The sequence below is a fragment of the Erithacus rubecula genome (genome assembly GCF_903797595.1).
Source record: "Erithacus rubecula genome assembly, chromosome: 2".
Classification (NCBI taxonomy): Eukaryota; Metazoa; Chordata; class Aves; order Passeriformes; family Muscicapidae; genus Erithacus; species Erithacus rubecula.
Genome location: NC_136685.1, coordinates 43,511,237 through 43,526,517, shown reverse-complemented (window position 1 = coordinate 43,526,517; position 15,281 = coordinate 43,511,237). Strand labels below are relative to the sequence as shown.

Sequence of the window (15,281 nt, the reverse complement as noted above, 5' to 3'; positions counted from 1 at the left end):
CTCCCTTAGACACTGCTTTAAATTAAAAGTGATGAAAGAAGCTCTCAGACTACACACCAATTTTCTTTGCACGTATGTATTAAAAGCACAAGGACATTTTGTTAATACAGCAGAGACAGTAGGATCCAATCATTCCCCCTACTTATTCAAGCACTAATGAGACAAAAGTTGGAAGCCAAAGTCATTATCTACAAGGTAGTTTACCTAATCTGAGGTCACAGGGTTTCTGAATCTCATCCAGGAGGGCTGCTAAAGCCAGCAGAAATTGTTAGCATGGCTCCTCAGCTGTGTATCCTCAAGATCTGGGGAAGCCCTGGGATATCAGGAGTATACATCCATTTTCATGGCATCAGACAGACTTCTAATAACATATTTTCCCTTTCTACAAACCAGCCTCACCTTACTTTTTAGACTGTCATGGCTACAGCTCTCTGCTATTGCCCTTCATATACTTTATTGCTTGGGATCCCCTTCACTAATTCACTGATGACCCCCAGCTGTAAGTCAGACAAAAAAGTTCTTGCCACCAATTCCAGAGAAGAAAAAAAGGTACTCAGAGGGACTGGTATCAAAGAACTTTACTGATAATATCAACTATGCAGCACATCAAATGGATCAGAATGATGTAATACAGCTATTGCACAAAGAAAATGGGTCAGTGGAATGATTTTACAAACTTTATAGAAAAAAATCTTGATACTGTAATTCTGATAAGCTTTAGGATGTTAAGAGGTAGTAATGGGTGGCCAGATCAACAGAGCTCAATTGTGCCTGTACCTCAGTTGCTGTGAGGGAAGAAGCACTGCTCCAGGCCATCAGGACACAGCAAGAGCAGATGCAGGTGAGTGGCACCCCAGGCCAGGCACAGGCAGCCCACAGGTGTTACATCTCAGGCAGGGGCCAGATGCAAGAGCCTCACAACAAAAACATCTACTGAGAAAAAGTTGTGGAGACCTTCCTGAGGTTCCTTCACTTGAAAAACTCCCAGGCTGACCAAGGCATTTTTATCAGCCAGCCAGCCTTGAGGACACAGCTAAACTCCTAGGGAATATGCTCCTGCCCTGACACAGGTCAAAGCCTATCACTGTATTACACTATCACCAACTAAAAATACAGTAAATGGATGTACTGTTGCAAGAACACCATCTAAACATTAGCTTTATTTTCCTTTGGTCACCTAAATCAGCCTGACCTCATTCTCTGCTTGGCTGCACCTGCACAAGTGAAAGGTTTATTCCTTCCACTCCATTTTACCTGGAGGTAAGTAGACTTGCTGCCTTCCATTCTTCCTCTCAAGTCATGTCTCTGGCTTGGCTTAGGCTAAAAGCATCAGTGTGTATCTCTATTGCTAAAAGAGTTAAGAAAATATTTTAATATTCTTTTATTATAATTAACCACTCTATTATTTTATTTGTTCTTTATATTAAAAGCAGCCTTTCCAACCCACCTGGGAGGGAGGGGCTGATTGAGTGCCTGTAACACAGAATTCTTATGTACCAAGCACAGCTCCACCTTGTCTGCCTCAGGCAAGCAGCTTGTACAGTAGAGGTGCCAGTGTCCTCACCCAGAATTCCTACTGGGGACAGAGGCACCTTAAATGCACCCGCTGATGTCACACAGCACGGCATTCACCATCCTGGATGTGCCTTGGGGCCCTATCCAATCCTGGCTGGACACACCCCTACAGCAGGATTTACTGCCATACCTGCTTCATGATGCAAGGACAAACAAGGTTACAAAGCTCTGGGCACAGGAGTCAATGTGCTGTTTCTGAACAATTCACCGTTCTGGTGAATGGCACCAGGATGCAATAATTACATAATGCATCATTATGTAATGGTAACAAATACCTCAAAACCTCCTTAAATGCTGTATCTTCCCTGCTAAAATACCCACCACATATTTACACTTCACATGCATTTCTCTTTCCTTGCACTTGAAATGACAATATGGAAATTGTGTTTACAAAATCAAGGAAATACATATTCCCCTCAGTTTATTTACTAAATTTAGTTTTCCATTTACTGCTGTCATCCCAAACTGCTGTATGTTCCTCTGGAATCTCTTCAATCCATTATCATATCTTGCCAAGCACCAGTTGTTACAGTGCAATCTGCTCTAAATCCTGGGCATTTGCTATGTTTCAAATGTGCTTCCCTAAAATGGGCATCTGCACAATCTTAGGTTCTGCCCATTTCGTCAGGGATTTTACATAATTTTCCAGTAATGCAGTGCTTGGAATTCCTTATAGATTTAAAACAGAGATAAATGCCTTACTAACCACTAAGTATATAACAGTGCAATGAGAACTGAATCCAGTGATTAATGTGGTGTTTTAAATCCAACAACAACAACCCAGACTGCCATGATCCTGCTGACTGTATGCTACAGCAAAGTCCTAAGATGCTGACTGCAAGAAAAAACAGACAAACCACATTTATCTTTTCCCTGGATTCCCACTAGCCCCTAGAATGATAAACATGTTTTCACTTACTTGTGGAAATGTTGTTGCCCTTGCTGGTTGTCTTAGTTCTATTTTTTACGTACTTCATTTTCTCCCACTTTTTCCATATACATAAACACTGATTAGAGTCTTTTATCTTAACTGTCCTATTACTTTCTCAAAATATGAGATTTTTAGTATGCCCTCCTAATGAAATGCAGATTGCAGCAACCATTACACCTGATGTGTCCAGCACATCAACAGAACTGCCACTGCAATTCCTCATAAAACACTGATAACTGCTGAAGGTATGTTTAAGATTATAACCCACAAGACCTGCAAAAAAGAAAACCTGAGTTCAAATAATACCTTATGCCTAGTGAAATCTCAAGAGACCCTCTAAATCAAGCCCTGATCCAAGCAGAAGACCCTTGTCCCAGAAGGACATAAACATCTCTGCAGGTATGCCCAGGAGGGATGAGTGGAATCCATAGAAAATTCCCTTATTCCATGCTCCCTGCAATTTTGGTTACATTGCAATTTTTATTTATGCTGCTCCTCAATTTATTCTGTTTATTCAAAGGTAGAGCAGAAATAAAATATTTTAATAATGCATGTGAAAATTATTTCTTATTAAAAGGCCAGAAACTTCTGTCATACTGTAGAAATAACTAAATTATTTTACACAACCACTCCTGTAAAAATTGAGAGATAACTAAAGTCAGAGAGCAACTCCCATTTCCTTATTACTTTTCAGAACTAAATTCTGATGTTACTGACATATACATACAACAGAACATGTTTGGTAATTTTAATGCAGCTGTTAGAAGGTTCCAATTCATATCACAAAATTGATTCGCTTTTGTTTCTTTGCAGACCTTTCTTTTATGTTTTCTCCCTGAGACTTCTTTGCAGGAAGGCAAAGCATTAGCCATCCTGCCTGCTAGCAGAAAACACCACATATATGAGAGTGCAGAAACTTGTCAGAAAGCTCTGTACCCAAATTATGTATTACCAGCAGCCCTACAGGCCCCTCCATAGCTCACAGTCACTATGATAGGCAGCTTGCCTTCAAATTTCTGCATTTGTATTGGTCACTTGGCTCTTGCCAATATAACACCCTCAGAAAAGAAAGTAAAATCGGAAGATTAAGTTAGGGATTTCTTTGAGTTTCTTCTTTAGTGCCCAAGTCCAGCTCACACTTAGGAAAACCAAAGGGGAATTGTCCTGATTATAACTCTTCCGTTTGTCCTTTGACCCAGACCATAATAAAATTTGCTTTATAGCTCTAGCTTAGCTCTCCTTGAATACAAACACGCATGAATGTTTGCCTCGGTTTCCCAACATTCACCTGTGTTGGCACTGCACAAAATGCTGAGGAAGATTCACACAAACTTTTATTTTCAGAGAGTCGATATGTACAGACTCAAGCTGCTTTAGGGAAAAACAAAGGACAGAGAAAATGCGATAGGCATAGGGGGAACTCTACCCAGTGGTCCGGGGAGAATCACCGATTGTTAGAATTGGTGAGGTTGGATAAATTCTTTCTTCGACTCCAACTGCAAACCCGACACTGCCAAGTCCACGGAAAGAAGTGGTGGGATGACCAAGGAGCCTTCTCCAGGTGCCCTCTACAGCGCAGCTGTAATGATATGGGTTACAGCTTGTAACACGATTCCCTTCTACTACCGCAGCCATTTAACCCCGGACCTACACAGCCTCCCAGCGTGCAGCTTCCACCTGCGACGGCACCAGAGCTGCTGGGAGCGCAGCTGGACACCACTGGGCAAGGGCTGCCCGCAGATTGCTAAGGTTCACGTGCGAGTCGTTTAAACTACCAGCTAAGAACAACTTCAGTACAATCCGCTGTTTCGTCACGGCAGAAACGGCGGAGGGGCAGCGGGTGTGAGACGGTGTGAGCACCTCCCTCCCCATCGCGCCCTCCACCAGCGACCCGGCGCGGCAACCCGGACCGGCACCGACCGCGCCCCGGCCCCGCCCCCGCCCCTCCTAGCCAATGAGCGGACCCAGCGGGGAGGAGGCGGGAGCTCCGTGGTGACGTAACGGCGCGTGAGGCGCGGGAAAAGCTCCCTCCCGGGGGAGCGGCGGGGTCACGTGGGGGAGCAGCACCGCGCTGCGCGCTGCGGACCGTTCCATTACCCGCCGGACGGGGGGGGCAGGAGGAAGCCGGGAGGAACCACAGCGCCGCCGCGGGCGGGGGGCGGGGCCAGCTCGAGGCGCTCCCGTGACGTGGACGGCGCGGGGCGTGGCGGGGCGGCGGCGCGCGGCGGCAGCGGGAGCGGAGCGGGGCAGGGAAGTGTCGAGCAGGAGCGGGAGCCGCAGCCATCTCGTTTCGCCGCCATGCGCCGGACACTTTCGTCCCCCGTCGCCGTCGTGGTGTGCTGCCTGTGTGGGCTGGCCGCTGTCGCAGCGCCGAGCAAATGTGAGTGATTCGCGCCCTCCCCCCTCTCCTTCCCTCCGGGAGCTGCTGACGGGGCAGCCCCGCCCCGTGCCCGGCGCTGTGGGGAGCGGGGCGGGCTCCGCGCACCGAGCCCCGCCGGGGCCGTCCGTCGGTGCGGCCCCTCCGCGGGCGGCGGGCCGGGAGCGCTGCGGAGCCCCGGGACCCGCCGGGACCCGCCCGCCGCTCCCCTGGCTCTCCTTGGCCGCCGCCGCTTCCTGGGCGCCGCGGCCGTACCCCGCCGAGCTTTTGGGCCGCTCTCCTGCTTGTGCTGGTCTGGGACCCGCTTTCCTGTGTTATCCCCCGCTGGAGAGGGGAGCCGGTGCCCAGGGATTGTGCGCGGCTGCTGCTTGCAGCCTTGGAAGGGGTCTGGGAGCGGAGGTGCCCTGGTGCAGCCGTGTCGTTCTGGCCCTCCCTGCCACCGCGTGTTCCTTATCCCGCTGTGAGCCCCGTTACTCGTCCCGCGGGTTTGCCCCCTGTCGCCCACACCTCTGTGGGCTGTTTGCCAAAGTGTTTGCGGGGCCGAGAACCGCGAAATGTGCCGCCAGCCCCAAAACGCGGAGACAGCCACAAAAAAGACAAAAAGTTGTGTGGAAGCGCTTCCGTGTTCCCTGGCCGCGTTCCGTAGCAGCGCTGGGTGCAGCCGGAGCTGGGGCTGCCCGGTCAGCGCTGCTCCGGCCCGTGGGGATCAGCCGTGCCCCGCCGGCCGGAGCTGCTCCGCCCGGAGCTAGCGCAGCTCGGGAGAGGGCGCTGCTGGCCGGCAGCACGGAGCCCTCCGCTGGTGCCTGCTTTCCTCCGCGAGTGCCAGGGGAGTGCCCCAATTCACCCTGCGCCAGAGCCAGTACGGCGGGTTTGTCTTGGAGCAAACGTCAGCCTGCCCAGGCTGAAAAGCTTAGTTCATGGTATCAGTTTTTTCTGCGGTTTTTTTTTTTTTTGTTTTTTTTTGGTTTTTTTTTTTTTTGTTTGTTTTGTTTTGTTTTGTTTTGAGTGAAGAGTAGGCGTCTGCTGATGGGGGGAGCTGGGGAACTTGCTGTTATCCCATGCAAAAGACCCCAGGAGAGCGTTTCGCAGCAGGAGGTGTCTGAGACCCTGCCGCAGATTCTGAAGTTAACAGCTCATTGTTAAAAACATCTCCTGGTCCTTTACTCTTGCAAATCTGATCCTCCCCATGTTAGTCTGGGAAGGCTGTTTTTGAAACTAAATTAGAAATCCTAGTGTGCCTGGTATAAATTACCTCTACGGACTGTCTTCCTGTCCTAACAGATGTACTGTGCTAGGTTTTCCACATACTGGTGAGGAGTGTACAAAAGTGAACGTTGTTCATTTGCTGGAGGCCATTGTGCATTCTGTGATCATTCCTCAGATGTATTCCCACCTTAATTTCCCCCCTGAAATCTGTTATCGAGAAACAGTCATAAAGCTCCTGAAGTGCTTCGAGTGCTGCCTTCCTGCTGTTGCACACCTCACTGATGCAAACCCACAAAGGTCTTTTCATATCTTGTTATGTGAAAGGGAAGAAATAGTGCCAGCCTTTCTGACCTGATCCTGCCGTAACCAAGAGAAAGGCCGTGTGGATTCGGGCATACTTTGGTTTCAGAATACTGAAGTTAGTTAGTGTATTTGTAGTTGCTACTTGAGAGGTAAATGAGAGTGCTGAGTGCCAAAGATCTGTGGATAGCAGCAGTTTGTTTCATGGTTAAAAGTGAAAGGTCACCCCAAGGTGCCTGGAGTGGGTGGAAATGATGTGAAATGTGCTGGAGAGCATGCCAACAGAAGGAGCTGTGGGTTGTATGTGGGTTTGCTGAGTTTGATGGCTGTATGAGTAAGTCTGAATTAAAATTAATGTGGTAAAACTAGATTGGGAGAAGATCTTACTTGATCCCAGTTAGTGGATGTGTTGTCACTGTGGTTTTAAGGTAACAATGTTTGGCTGAGATTGACGTAAAAAAGCAGCTGGACTGGTTAGATTGCTGGCTTCTGCTGTGATCAAAATACAAATAGATTGACAATAGATTAATCTGCTCTCCTCTGTACATGAATTTCTCCAGGTTCTTGTCTTTATTTCCTATACTTCAATTGCTTTCTAGTGTCGGGCTATTTGTAGCTGCATTACCAAAAGGAAACAAGCACTTACCGTCTGAGGCTTCAATGAACTGCAAAATTAATTTACTGGACTTTGGTATCTCCACTAGAGTAGTGTATGCCATATGATCTGTAAATATGAAGAGCTTATGGACCTTCCAGTTTTAATTAACTAGCTCAAATCTTCATGCAGTTCTGAAACACAGGGTCTAGGGTAGAACTGCCTAAGATAAATCCTTCATGCTAGGAATGTGTTCAGTTGCATATCTACTTCAGACTTTTGTGCTTGTTGTGCAAAGCACTTTTACCAGGTATGAATAATTTAGATAACATATTGAATTTCACTTTTGTGAAAGCCCCCCAGTTTCAGTTTTTTTGAATGCTGATAAGAAATGGACTTTAAAACAGGATTTTCTGGTTTTTAAGATTTAGAGCAGCAAATGAAAGTTCTGAATAATCTTGTCTAGGTGAATTAAACAGTTTTGCTAAAGGGACTGGCTCAGTCACACCAGCAGAGATGAAGCTTCCGTGCTGCTTTAGGCTATCTTGTGGTGATGACAGCCAGAAATAATTGCTTTTGACTTGGACTTGTGTGTCGTTTCTAAAATTGTAACAATCACCTCTTGATCAGGAATGCTGAAAGAACCATATTTTAGTGCTTTCCAAAGAGAGTATGCTCTTACAATGCCTTTTTCTGTATCTGAGAAGAGTTTCTACAGTCTGTTCCTGTTGAATTTGTGGTGACATTATCGGGTTGTTGTGTTTAACTTCTGCAAATTCAAGGAAATAAATTGTCTGTAATTGGAAATAACTAGTAGGGGGTCTGTATGAGTGAGAGAAATCAGTATACCTTATTGACTCTCAATTGTTTTGGCTGAACACTGCCTCAAGGGATTGACATGGGAAAAACATAGGCAGCCTTTTAGGTGGCCTTAAACTACCTAGATGTAAGTGGGAGCCAAGAGAATGTAGATTCTGATATATCCAACCTATCTCTGTAGAAACAGTCAGCTCTGATTTCCCACCCTGCTGAATTGTGCTCAAGATATAAATAACCACACTTGAATGAGCATTAAAAGCTTCTGGACATCATGCTTTTTCATGAAGAGGCTTGCTGATGTATCAGTTTAGATAAGCTGTCTATGTGTGATCAACCCACTACAACTTATTTATTTTGGGGGTTGTGTGGGGTTTTTAGGTACAACGTGTGCTGAAGCTGACAGCAGCTACATCCAACAACGACTCTCCGAACAGGAACTGTAGCTAAACTTTCAAATTCTTGATTGGTTTTCCCTCCATTCTGATTCAATTGTCTAACCAACTGTGATTTATAGTTGATCTTGATAGCTCAGGTTCAGTCTCAGTTGTGGTGAGGTTGGGAAGCAGTGCTCTCTATGCTCTATACCTAGTGTTCTCCTGTGTAAAGCATGCACAGTTTCTGCTTGGACAGTAGGGTTCTTCTCACTCAGATTTGCTTTGAGGAATCTTGAGTTGCCAGTTGAATGCTGGCTTGATTGGGATTCCTGCTGTGACAAGATTTTTCATGTATTCAGTCATGCAACTTTGGATGTTAGTATGGTGGATTCAAAAGCTTTGTAATTTCAAACTAAAACTGCAGTAGAACTCAGTGCTGTATGAAATTCCTAAAGCTATGCCTGTTGATGTTGTTTTGTTTGGTTGTTTTTTCATTTCAATACTGTCATTAATGTCTCTAATGTTACTCTTTATTTTTTCATAGCTTCCACAGTTTCTCCTACTACCACTGTTATTAAGCCCTTTTCCAGTGTCACTGTAACAACTTCCAGTGTCACTGTGACACCTACCAATGTGACCACCACGGCTTCTTCCAATGTGACCACCACGGCTTCTTCCAATGTGACCACCACGGCTTCTTCCAATGTGACCACCACAGCATCTTCCAATGTGACCACGGCGTCTTCCAATGCTACCACAGCCAGTTCCACCACAGCTCATACTCCTATAGGTAATACAGAAAATGAACTCAGAAAGGCAGGAAACTAGCAACTGGTGAATAACATGAAAGATGGGGACTTCTTCCCAAATTCACTGTAGTAGATTGGTTACTAAAAATCTGATGTGCAGAATGCATAAATGGTTCCAATGTTTGGAAGAAGTGGATTTTAGAAAACTCTTAGATATGTTGGCAGAAAGCATTTTCTGTGTTAAAAATTGGCTCAGTGGTAATTAGCAATTGCCACAAATCATGAATTCTTAGGAGTTTGGGTTTGGTGTTTTTTTTCTCCCCAAAAATTTCTCTGCCATCTCTACAGTGAAATTATTTTTTTAAAAATCACCTAATCTTTAAAAACTTGCTAATCAAGGGAGCTAGGAGGTAACAATTTGGTACTTGATTAGACTCAGAACCGCCTAATGTACAGTAGGCTGATGTTTAGTTTTGAGTAAATTCACAAATGTTGACACTTATCCCTGGCACATAGTGGATACTGATTAATTTTTAGTAATGCTAATCTTTAGGGGAAGGGAAGAGGTCAGAGACCCAGCTTATGTGGCTTGATAATGAAAGTTTTTAGGAGACAGTTTTATTTTAGGTGAGTGGTTTTATTCCAATGATGGCATTCACAGTTAGTGTTTTCAGGACAGGTGAAGAAAGAGTGTGTATCTCCTGTCTAGAGGTATTACACTAAGTATTTTTTTAGTACAATTAATACTGATTCTAATGATAGTTTAATGTAGGCCCTTTGCCTTGATGCTGATTCTAAGTTTTCTTGAAGCAGATCTCTTGATACTTTTTCAAATACCAGCATTTATATAAGTGCTTGAAAGAAAAGTCGTTTTGTCTGAAGAATCCCTGATCTGTGGAGAACCTTGAAATATTTGGATAACAATAGTATGCAAGTTGAAAATCCTAGTTGCAGAAACTTGGCTTCACCTAAATTGTGTGGGATACAGACTGAGGGCCAAGCTTATCCTTGTTAAAGCAAAACAGGAAGAATAATTTGTGTAGGAGTTTCAGTGCTTGCAAACTTTGCTTTGGAGTTCATGGTGTTTACATACTGTCTTCTCTCAAACAGCCAACGTCACCAATGCAACTACTCATGCTCCTGTGCCTAAAACTACCATTCCTTCAGCTACCACGACACCCACTCCTGCAGGTAACTGCTACAACTGCCATAATTAAAGCATAAATTACTTAGAAATCAGTGTTGCTTTAAAAGTATTGTCTTGAAAGATTCACCAAGTGACAGCATTAAAGTACTATTGGTGTATCTGGTGTTGTCACTTCTAACTTTATGGCAAGTATAATTTTGTTAGGTGATGTATGCAAGGATATATAGCCTGAGAAACAGAGCTAATTGGTGAGATGTAAAAAGTCAGAAACATGTTAGTCAAATGGGATCAGCTCAATGATTTTAACAGTGTGGTTGGGAGTCCCTTGTTATCGCCCATGTCTTTGGAAGGTGGTATTTTGTTTTTACAGCATAATAATGGGATGGGGTTTTATGGTTTTGTTAAATGAAATTCTGCTACAGTGATAGGAGTAAGCTAAGTATTTTATTTCCAAGTCAGTCCTAAATATGTTGTTTCCTGGAAAGTTCTCACAAAGCAAATCTCTTTAAAACTACCTATCAGCAGATGGCTGTTATTTCCAGACTTCTATTTGCTACTTCAATTGGCCTAACTCTTGTGGTAAAGTACAGTAGATATAAGGTAACAATGTGTGTTAAATTTAAGCGCAAAAAAAAAAAAAAAAAAAAAATCTGGAGCAAGGAGCAGCAACTGGGAAATTGCATATCAATGATATATTCTATGTAAAGCAGAAAGGCTTTGGGTTTTTGAAGTAAAGATAAAGTCCAGCTGGGTATTGCTCAGTTTTGAGGTTCAGAGCAGTTTGTCTATAAATAGCTCTAGCCTTGTGCAAACAGGATTTAATCAGAATTTCAGTACCACTAATTTAAATACAGATGCTGGCATAGCTTCACTTTTCATTATTTTTTGTTTTCTTACTGGTGTTTTGAGTAATCCTAGTACAGAGAATCTAGTACTAAAATCTGTAAAACCGTTGTGAGCATTGTGCACTTACAGTGTCTAATTTGGTATTTAACAGGTTCAAATACTACTGAGACTCCTGTACCTGGTCAGCGCAAATCGACATTTGATGCTGCGAGTTTCATAGGTGGAATTGTCCTTGTTCTGGGTCTGCAGGCTGTTATTTTCTTTCTGTACAAATTCTGCAGATCTAAAGACCGAAATTACCACACGCTTTAGGACCTGCCCTTGGTAATGGACTAGTAGCCCAACACCTGTAGTTCACTGAACCAAAATATTTTCTGTTGCTCGTGGAAGACAGCAGTTCATAATATCCTTTAAATCTCTAAAAAGAAGACTTTAAATGAATATTTTTGCAACATTATACTTGGCAAGATGTGATATGAATCTCTTCAACAGGATTACTTGCAATATGCTGCATGGGTTCTAATGGCTGTTTTATTTTCCTTTAGTGGCTGCTGATGTGGGACTTTTCTTGATATGCCAAATGTAGAATGTTCAGAGATTCTTATTCAGTGGCAACACTGTCCAGTAGACAATCTTAAAATGACTTATTCTGAATGGTAATTTAAACAACATCTGATGCAGTATCCCTTCAGTTTTATCAAGATGTGAATTACTGATGACTGATTTCAGGGAGTGAAATACCATTTATAGTAGCTTATGGCTCTTACAATGTGTTGCTAGAAAGATGGACAAAAATGTAAAATTAGGTAATGTCTTAACAGAATAACATAACTCTATTTTTTTTTAACACAAGAATATAAGTTGCTTCATAAAATAATTCATTCCAAACAGAATTCCTATGCCATTTCCAATTAATGTTGTGGGTGGATGTAGGAATAATCCTTCTAATGGGGAAATTAATGTTAGTGCCTTAAAAGACTAAATTTCAGTAGGCTGTAAGCTATGTCCCAGCTATCTCAAAGATGAATAAAACTTTTAAATATTAGCTTTACACAGGAATATAGAATACACGTGACTTAAGCATTCCAGTTTAAAAAAAATTCCCTAGATTAACTGTTCCTTAGTGATTTTGTTTTAAAATGAGGAGTACAGTACAACAATATTCAGCCACAAACAGAAGCTTTGACTTGTTTGCCTTTTTTGTTCTGGCCTACAAAGACCAACCATAAAAGTAGTGATAATTCAGTTCACTCCCTGTATAAAAAGGCAACAACCCACATTTATACTTGAAATCCTGATGTTTGGGAAATCCTGATGTTTTTGTTATTCAAACGGTTCTTAAAACTCGTTGCAATTAATTTCAGGAGCTTGGGTTATTGTTTTTTTCTTTATTACCCTCCTTGCTGAAGGAGCAATTAAGAATTGTTCAGAGGATCTGCTGATTTGATACTAGTCAGGATTGCTGTAATCGTGTAGGCTACACCTTTTTTCTTTCCCTTCTCCCCTTCCTAGCTTCAGGTTTGTGTCACCTTGCAGTGAACTGGTTAAGGAAATTTATTCAGCCAAATAGTTTAGTTTTTTTTTTTTTTTTTACCCTTGGCTGGATCAGCCATGTGATCCAAGTATCAAAGGTACGTCATCTCCAGTGCAGACTGACTTGAGCACCTGTGAAAATAAATGCACAGGAAAAATGGAAGTAAAGTCAAGTGGTAGAGGTAGCACATAATGCATAGCTTCTGATGATATCCCCTGGTCATCAGTTTTGGGATAGTCTGTAGTACTGTCTTACTAGCTCTGACTTGACTGGAATTTGGCACCCAATATAAAAATAGCATTGATAGCAGATAATAGTCATGGCAGTGGGACTTGAATTATGAAGCAAATTAAGTGCATTTCAGTTGGAAACTTGAAGCGTATAGTGTTGCTTTCTTGTGTTCTTCTAGTTTGAATGGCATTGTTTCCATTGTGCTGCGTAGAAAACTCAAATTGCTACAAAGTGCAGAGGTTACTCACCGGTACTGTATCTTAGAGTTCATTAGCTTTTGGTTTTCTAAACAAAACTAAGACAATCAGCTCAGGTTTATGAAAACAGCAGTGAGCAGCCAGTTTTCAGTAACAGTATGTGTGTGAGTTAGATGGTATATCCTTGGCCTTATTGTGAAATCACTTAAATCTGTCCTTTCCCTATCTAAGAACTATTTTACTGAATTTTTTGTTAAAAATCTGTGAGCTTGTATTCTGTGCTTTGAAGCAAACAAAATACTCTTTTGAAATATGACAGTTTGCCTTAGCTCAGCAAAGCAAACTATGCTGTATACAATTTTTGGCCTCAAAGGGCTTTTTTGTGAAACTTGCAGAGAAGTCCTACAGAACACTTCATAGCATGGGAAACATTGCCCCAAAAAAATTAATGTTGTTGAAATGCTTATTCATGAGCTTTGCTTATCCTAATTTAGGTTGCTGATAAAGTATGCTGATAAAGCAAACTAAAAATAATGTTTAAAGTGCCTTAAAATTGCTTACTTGTTTGCCTCAAATTTTGTTTAAAAGGGTAGAAGGGATACCTTGCCTTAGTTACTAAATTTGTTGTGGTGCCAGCAACTGCTATTTTCCATGACTTTAGGAAACCCGGGATCTCTGGCATGTACAAATGCCTATATGAAAAACTCAAGTTTGTGCTGTATCAATTTAATTATGTTCCAGAAGGCCTGCACTACACACCTCTTGCTCATTAGCCTTGCCAGCAAGGTGTAATTCCACAGTTCAGAGTTCTGGCTTGAGTTGTTTCCCTTTTTAGTTGTTTGGGGGAAGGGAGGCTGGGTTATACATCTTCACCATGTGCTTGGCTGCCTCACTGTCAAAAGTAATTACTCCTTTGTGAAATGCAGTATCAGCTGATCTGTGCTGTGTACTAGCAAAAACCTGAAGTAACAACTTGCAGTTTTTCTTGGCCTTGTGTTTTGAAGTGGAAGGTAGCTCATAGATCTGTAGTTGTACTTGCCCCTAAATCAGTTTTAGGCACTGAATCGTAGTGACTCTTCAAGTTATCTGGCTTTTTCTTGAAGCCAACTTGTGCAAATACCAAGCTGTTACCTTACAAATGTTCTCTGCAAGTGTTGCTGTAAAAGTTTGTATCTTGTCTTCAGTGGAAGGAAACTGAAGCAGTTGTAATCGCAAAACCAAATTGATAAATAAAATCTGTTGAATGGAATTTTACCTGTGAACTTGATTTAATGTGAGCAGTCCTCGAGAGGAATATCTGCTTGCTGACTTGGAGATGAGCTGTTTCCCATGGGAATTGTCACATTCTAAGGGGAAGAGTAAGAATGCAAGGTACGAAGAGTTATTTCCCCTAAAAGTAGTATAAATTTTTTATTTAACAATACTCATTCAGATTTAGAATTCTTGGAATTTTCATGTAGGTCATATTTGTCCTGCTGGCTTAACTCTTGAATCTTGTTTTCTGCTTAAAGCCAAAGAGGAGCAAAGTGTGCATTAAGTGTTACACTTTTAACAACCTCTGAGTGTTAATATTCCTCTTTCTAAGCAAAGTTTGTAGAACTGGATGTTAGCTGGGAGAGGGGCTGCTGTCTGTGTTTGCACAGAGGCTGTTAGAACTTTCATGAGAAAGGTATTGCTCTGAGTCTTATTTCTTTTCTGATTGCATAGAACCATGGAGTTGTGATTGGCAGGGGCTTTGAGGATCATCTAGTTTCAACTCCCCTGCCCTGGGCAGGAAGGAGCACCTTCCACTAGACCAGGTTGCACCCAGGACTGGTTGGGTGGAGCTTTAACATTTCCAGGGATGGGGTATCCATAGCTGCTTTGGGCAGCCTGTTGACTCATTCCTGCAGGTTCAATGGATGCAGTACTCAAGGTGGATTCTCACAGAAGCAGGGTGGAGAGCAAGAATCACTTTCCATCACCTCCTGATCACACTTTGCTTGATGCACCCCAGGACACAGTTGTTGTTCTGGGCTGTGAGTGCACATTGCCAGTTCATGTTGGGTTTCTCATTGACCAAAAGGTCCAAGTCCTTCTCCTCAGGGCTACTCTCAATCCATTCACTGCCCAGCCTGTGTTTTTGTGATTGTACTGACCCAGGTGCAGGACCTTGCTCTTGCACGAGGTTGGCACAGTCCCACCTCTCGAGCCTGCCAAGATCTCTCTGGATGACATCCCTTCCCTCCAGTGTGTCCATGCACCACTCAGCCTGGTGTCATCTGTGACCTTGGTGAGGGTGCTCTTGATCCCCATGTCCACGTCACCAATAAACATGTTAAACAAAGTCCTGGTCCCAATAGTGAGCCCTGAGGACAACACTTGTCACTGGTCTCACCTTGGACACTGAGCCATTGACTG

The 15,281-nt window shown here is 43.1% G+C and overlaps 1 protein-coding gene across 1 annotated transcript; it reads left to right on the top strand.

Moving 5' to 3' along the window:
* The first annotated feature begins 4,513 nt into the window (after positions 1–4,513).
* Positions 4,514–14,130, top strand: CD164 (CD164 molecule). The gene is made up of 4 exons (XM_079297969.1): positions 4,514–4,886; positions 8,722–8,967; positions 10,037–10,117; positions 11,071–14,130. The coding sequence occupies exons 1-4, from the start codon at positions 4,805–4,807 to the stop codon at positions 11,229–11,231; spliced, it is 570 nt and encodes a 189-aa protein (XP_079154095.1). The 5' UTR covers positions 4,514–4,804; the 3' UTR covers positions 11,232–14,130.
* The last annotated feature ends 1,151 nt before the right edge of the window (positions 14,131–15,281 follow it).